The sequence below is a fragment of the Eurypyga helias genome, unplaced genomic scaffold (genome assembly GCF_000690775.1).
Source record: "Eurypyga helias isolate BGI_N326 unplaced genomic scaffold, ASM69077v1 scaffold10965, whole genome shotgun sequence".
NCBI classification, from domain to species: domain Eukaryota; kingdom Metazoa; phylum Chordata; class Aves; order Eurypygiformes; family Eurypygidae; genus Eurypyga; species Eurypyga helias.
In genome coordinates, this window is record NW_010249663.1 from 41,747 (window position 1) to 48,835 (window position 7,089).

At 44.5% G+C, this 7,089-nt stretch overlaps 1 protein-coding gene across 1 annotated transcript in view; it reads left to right on the plus strand.

The window, feature by feature from the left end:
* ST3GAL1 (ST3 beta-galactoside alpha-2,3-sialyltransferase 1) overlaps window positions 1–7,089 on the plus strand; it is a 23,200-nt gene that overhangs the window by 9,137 nt on the left and 6,974 nt on the right. The window contains exons 2-3 of the mRNA XM_010151450.1: window positions 1,244–1,440; window positions 4,185–4,364. Coding sequence (XP_010149752.1) covers window positions 1,244–1,440; window positions 4,185–4,364 — 377 coding nt within the window. The remainder of the gene's footprint in view (window positions 1–1,243; window positions 1,441–4,184; window positions 4,365–7,089) is intronic.

Genomic DNA, 7,089 nt, shown 5'->3' on the forward strand with positions numbered 1-7,089 from the left:
GTCTTTCGATGTGACATTTCTGTCTTCTCTGTTTTCAGTCCTTGGCCCCGGTGTTGTAGTTCTGAGCTCCATGGACCTGTTGTTTCATTCAGTGCAAACGAGGTTGCGTTACATAGGTCTGCAAAGAAACAACATGAAACTGAAACAAAAATTACAGTGATACACGTGTTTGTGTATGAGGGAGATCAGGAAAAATTAACAGTTCCTGCTACAGGCAAGAGAAATGCATCAGAAACTAAAGCCAAATTACCACAGGCCATTGCTGGGAGTCGTGGGAAAAGGTGTTTCTCCTCCCTCCCTCCCTCCCTGTCTCTCCTTGCCCTGGGCTGGCAGAGCAAGGGCAGAGCCTTTTGGCAGATTTTGTGTTAGGAGCCGTACTCCCTTTGTTAAGTTACAAGCAAGCGGCACCACGAAGGTGGGCACCATTTGTTGTGAGCCTACCAGCACTCCCAACCTCTTTAGTAGCCCTCAGAGAGCAGAACCCCAGAAAAGGAGTGTCTGACCATCGCCTGCCCTGCACCTTGCCAGTACCTTCCCAATCCCGCCATTGTTTCCACCATGCACCACAGAGCTACTACAAAAGAGTTTCCCTCCATGGCAACAGACACAATGGCCAAGGTCCGGGTGGTTTTCTTCATCCTGGAGAATTTTTTTTTGCATGGATTTATATCTCCAGCACTCAGGGCTAAGTCTACTTTACCACAGTTTCCTATGCACTAGCAGCGGGTTCCTCCACAGTCCGGAAAAGCAGCAAGGAGATCTCCCATTTCCACTTCCAGCATATGCCAAAATTTGTGGAAGGGTTGTCAGCCACACCTGTGCTCCATCAGGTTCTGTCCTTCCTAGGAGGTTTTAAAAGAAATCTTACACATGTCCTAACAGAAGATATCTGGCCCAAGGCAGGATTAGGTTTATAGACACCAAAGGAACATTTATTCTGCTAGGGTCAGCCTTGGGGAGAACACATGATCTGTTCCACCATGGCTAGATAGACTGAGGAGGTGAGGGAAACCAAGGAAAAGGAAGAGAAAAGGGGAACCAAGTTAAAAAATTTAATTTGAAGGGTTTTTCCACTTTTCTTCACACTTCTGCTCCCAACCCGAAGCCTTGTAACACATACTGCAGGAGACACTGTCAGCAGGTAGATGCGAGAATGGTCTTTGAGAAAATATTTGAAGCTACGTCTTGCTCACAGAAAACATGACTATATTGGTAACCTGGTGGGATTTTTTCTCCCTAACAGAAATTGCAAGGAGAGAAAACTCCGAAGAATATTAATGCTACTCTCAAGGAATTGTTTGAGATCATTCCCGGGGATGGGGATCCACTGCAGGAACGAGGCACTTACACGTGCAAACGGTGCGCCATCGTGGGCAACTCTGGGAACCTTCGGCAGTCTCAATATGGCCAAGATATTGACTCCCATGACTTTGTGCTCAGGTGAGTAGGCGTTACCTCGGCTCCAGATGTCTCTTGTTTAAGATTCACTGGTATTTTGAGTGGGCAAGTGAGCAAACAAGATTTTAGGGGCTATCTAGTGAAAACTAGTACTTAGGACAAATACAAGTTCTATGGATATAAACTATTTGTGTTGGAGGTATGGTCTCATGTTTTAGCTTGGAAAAAAACTCATGAGTAAGTGTTGATAGTATGGCTTGTTCTGCGCTGTCCATAATTTCCTCTGTTAAAAAACATACCTGAAAAAACTTGCAGTCTTGAGTAAGAGTTATTTCTGCAGCTGGTACTCACAAGTGATCTTTTATGCATTTAACTGACTGTATCAGATTTGACTTTCTTGAACTGGTTCATTCTTAAGCAACGACAGGGTGGGAAAGCCAAAGTCTCTTTGCAATGGACAGGAGACAACTGGTTGGCTTCAGATACCTTGTAAAGGGTCTCATTGCCTCTTTCTTTTGAGGCAATGAAGGTTGCCTGTTTTGTCCCACTGAAAAGCAAGTGGGAGCTAGGTAAGGAGAACTAATCGCCCCGAGGGCAACCAAGATATCTGGGCTGACTAAGTTCATCTCCAATGTGTTGTCCAGCTTTCACACCACAGTTAGCAGTGTGCAGCAATTTGGGGAGCAATGCAGGACAGGTCAGAGCACCTGGAAGGGAGGGATTGCTATTGAAAATACCACATGTGGGATTATACACTCAGAATCAACATAACCTTTAGCAGGAAGCTGTGTGCTGAAGTCAACAGTGAATCAGCAGCAGATCAGCACTATTTGAACTAGGCCACCTTAGGTCACTTGGCTTTCAACGTGGCTTGGACACGCTATAGAGTCTTTAGATAACATGTAAATGTTCATGATAAACCACTTAAGGAGTTGCTTCCTTTAGTTGCATGCCTTGCCCTCTGCCAGAAGTGTCTCTCCAAAAACAGAGGCAGCTGACCTGGTCTTCAGATCCACGAAGGGACATGAAGAGCCCTTGACATTAATCCTGCAGGTTGCAGATGTGAGGCAGCTGAGGTGCATTTATGTTTAGTTCCATGACCCTTGCTGTGGAGACAGCCCCGTTCCTGTGTGGACTTTCTCATCTTTCCTGACCTGCATTTCCAGATTCATTCAGAAAAGGCTTTTCCAGGCTCAAAAGCTGTTTTTTGCAGTAGTAACTAAAGAGTACCACTCAGGTGCATGTTTCTGCTCTTAGGCCTTGCCCTTCCCACAGCCGTGCATCCCTGGCAGGGGAGAAACAATCTGTGACATGGAATTGAACATTACAGTCTCAAATTTATGTTTTAGCAAACTCAAGTGAGACCTGAAGGGATGTCACAAGGTTGTAGGATTCACCGTGGAAGTTTGTGCAGAGAAGGTGATCCTTTTGTGTGTTAAAACAACAAACAAAATCTTTGGTGACCTGATACTCACTTACTCTGGCAGTACAGCCAAGAATGGGGAAGAGCCAGGGAGTCTGAGGGCATACCTTTCCTTCAAAACACCATGTTCCAGCCCACTTTTATTTGTTTAGCTATCTACTTGCATGAGAAAAGGAAATTCCTGCTCGGACCTTCCTGCTCAGCCTGGGTGTGAATGCAGCCTTCTGCCACGCCGTGCAGTCAGCTCCATCAGGCATGATGGGGAAGGTACATAGACCTGAGGGCAGGGTTGAAAATTAAAATGCCACCCTTAGCTTTGTCCTGATGGCAAGAAACCCCCATGTTTTATACCTTAGACTGACTAATCTTAAGATAAAACATTGTAAGTCTCACCATTTACTGAGTATTTCTACACAATGTGATGTGGGTCACTGGCAGGGAAGAGGCTAACTCATTAACGAGTCCACACAGGCTGGCAGTATAGTCTGCCTACGCTAATATCTCCCTTTGAGGAAGCTAAAAGAAACTTAACTAATTCACCTGGGCAAGCACTGCAACAACACAGCCTAGCATAGACTTGATAAACAGATTTTACCTTCCCCATTTTCAGTGACCAGGGCAGCACATTGTCTGGCAACATACAATGGTCCTCACCATCTCATCAGCTACATCAGTCCTTGTCCTCCCTTCACTTATGCCAGCAGCTGAGCTAATTTCTCTGCAGAAGACTCCACTGGGCTGCAGAGAAACCCCATTCTGCTCAGAGCCAGCTTGGGGATTTCACCATGGGGTTGCACAGAACCATGGATTCCTGCAAGGCCAGTCAGGGCCAGTTAGAGGATCTCTTATGTGCAATATGCTGCACCACAGAAACATGTAAATCTCTACTGCAGTGAGCTAATGCATCGGGGAAGGAATTGCTGAGGTGTTGTTGGATTTGCTTTCAGGAGTGAACATGAGTGTAGAGGCATTTCTGCAGCCCTGATTTCAGAAACACCCCCTCTGTTCCCTGATATGCCCAACATAAGGTAGCCCTGTTTGGCCACCACATTTTGACTGAGCCTTGATGGGCCCTGGGCAGATCTCTGTCCACTCCCATTCAGTCCAAGGAATCCCACACTAAAGCTGAGCCTTCATTTACTTTTAATTTATCCTCTATGGATGATGGTAATTTCATCCTGCTTGAGGACAACTACATCCTGTCAAGGATGGCTAAAGAGCCTGCATACAGCACTCTCCTTAGCCATGGGAGCATTTTCCTGCCACCTCAAGCAAATTATATGGGGAGGAATCCCATTTGCTTGTACCTACCTAATCCCTCTCCCACTTCCTCACTCTCTCACTTCTTACTTTTGGATTGCAGAATGAACCGTGCCCCCACCACTGGCTATGAATCAGATGTTGGGAGCAAGACCACTCACCACTTCATTTACCCCGAGAGCTACAAAGAGCTGGCAGAAAACGTGAGCATGATCCTGATCCCCTTCAAAACCCTGGACCTGCGCTGGGTTGTCACCGCTATCACCACCGGCACCATCAACTTGTGAGTAAGGGCAGCCCTGAGTGGGCAGGCTGATGGAGTGGGAGCCCCCACATGTTGCTGTAGGACAGAGAAGCCCATGCGGGGCAAATCCCCATTTCTGATGAAAGCTTTACAGATCCTCTTATGTCAGGGTTCAGTCATGAACTCCTGCTTTCTAGGAAAAGCTTAATCCAATGGTGCAGTCTTTGAGGTGGAAATCTAGATCCAGCTCTTCACAACCCAACACGGTGGTCTCAGAGAAATGAAAGAGGGAGTTTTTGCTGCTGGAGGTAGTCAGTTTGAACAGCGGCTTCTTGGGCTTTGGGGTTGAGTGCCTCATTCTGGACTTCTGCTCATCCTTCCTCCTCTCCAGTCCCTTGGGAGTAGAGTGGGTGCAGCCGGTGTGCCCGTACCCAGACATACCCATGAGAAAGCCATTGCTGAATCAGGTGTTTGGTGGGTTATTCATTCAGCAATAGTTCTAGACACCTGGATTATCCCACCTGAGACACTTAGGTGATCAAGTGGTCCTCCAGCATATATTATCCCACTTGCAGAAGGGGCCAGGGAGGCAGAAAAGGATGTGCAGGCTGCTAATCCAGTGAAATACATGACATTTGTACTATGTGTGAGGTTATCTGCTGGATGTAAAACCACAGTCTGTTGGGACTGCTCAGTGGCGCCCTGCTCCACATAGACGGCATCAGCAGATCAGATTACTTTATTCCAGAAAGAAGTATTTCAAGACATTTCAACTTTCTTCCCAATTTCAGAGTCTCAGAAGATTAAAAGAATGGAAAAGTATGTCCCTGTTGACTGGTGATAAGACCCACTTCACATTTTTAAGGAAAACTTTTTGATGGAACAACAAATAGAACTTTATTTCTTTTTTCTTTTTTTTCTCTCTTTGGAAATGCATTTTAGATTCTTTTCACTTCTTACTAAGATTCTCTTAACTTGTAACAAATGATGTTTAGTTCCTATTTACCTTTTTTTCTTCCCCCAGCACTTAGTATATACAGTCATAAGTTGTCTTGAAAAGTCCATCTTCTGGACACACATGTAACTCAGAAAAATCAGACCACTTAGAAAATTGGCTAAAAAATATCAATGACATTTCATGCAAGGCTTAGGGGGGTTTGTTTTTTTCAGAAGATGTATTAATAAAATGGTTAAGAACCTCCATCCTTAAGACTATATCCAAATCCCATCAGAAGCTATGGAAAGCTCCCAGCTTCCTTCAATGGCCTTTGAATGAAGCCTCTTGCTGCTTCTTTGTCAAATCCCTGCCTGTGCTAGGAAGAGGAGCCCAGAGAGGGTCAGTTGCTGCCACTGTCACCCATCTATGTTTCCATCACTGTTACTGCTCTGTGCACAGATTGCAATTCTGTTTTTAATATTTTTTGTTGAGTATTTACCTTCAGAAGTGGCAGCAAGTGGGTTGCAGCAGTAAAGTTGAGTGAACACTTAGCCTGTCAGGAAGATATAATTGGTTGACTAAAAGGCAGTCACAGTACATGAAAAGAAAAATATCTTTGCTTAATAAATTACAGGATGTATTATATATTTATAATTAGATTGTATACATGGGCTTGGTAAGCATCTGGTATAAATTAGTGTGTGAGTATTTAACCACATAGAAGAAATATCAGTATTTTAAGATTTTTGCCATACTCAAAGCAGAGAAATTGCACAATTAATAAGCTGGCATATGCTGGAGAAAATCATAAGCACACAAATTATAACAAAACATCATAATTTTAGGCTAGCAGAATAAACCTATGAGCATGCATTAAACACACACTGTCAGATACAGTGTGTTAGGAAATTGTTGACTGTACATCTGTAAAGGGGAGAACACATCAGATAAAAATAAAACTCATCTGAAATTTGGTAGTTTAGAAGAGAATAAATACTTACTTTAGTGTACTCATAGTTAAAAAAAGATATGCATCCTGCATTATGGTTCAAAAAAAAAGCCAGACTGCAGATGGCCTTAATATTAGATTGAATTGGTAGTTGAATAATGCTCTCAGACATGTCCCCTTTGACTGTTGGATGTCCCATTTCAAAGTGGCTCTCTAAGACTGAGCATTATCCCAGAAGAGGCCAAGAAAAGCCTCCTGGGACAGAAAACATTCAGGCCCTCATCAGTCATATATTTAGCCTAGTTGCCTAAACTTGCCTTCTGCAAGTCTCCTAGGAATCTTCATAGTCAGAAGAGGTATTTCTGCTTCATTTGGCAAAGAGCAATGTTTGTATTCCTTAAAATGTTCCACATCTTCCATTTGGATCAACAGTACAGTAAATGTCCTGTACAAGGTGGCCAGTGATGCTGGCAGACTTCACTACAGCCCTGACAAGTGGCTGATAGAAGGCATTTTCCAGATATGAATTCCACCTGTAGCTGCCTTCATCACAGGCTTCACTCTTTGTCCTGCTCCTGTGTAGTATTTACCCACAACATCGGAAAGATGTAGACCAGTTGGAGCGAGTCCAGAGGAGGCCACAAAGATGCTCAGAGGGCTGGAGCACCTCTCCTATGATGAAAGGCTGAGAGAGTTGGGCTTGTTCAGCCTGGAGAAGAGAAGGCTCCGGGGAGACCTTATTTCAGCCTTCCAGTACCTGAAGGGGCTAAAAGGAAGCTGGGGGGGACTTTTTACAAGGGCCTGTAGTGACAGGACAAGGGGTAATGGGGTTAAATTGAAAGTGGGGAGGATTAGATTGGATGTCAGGAAGAAATGCT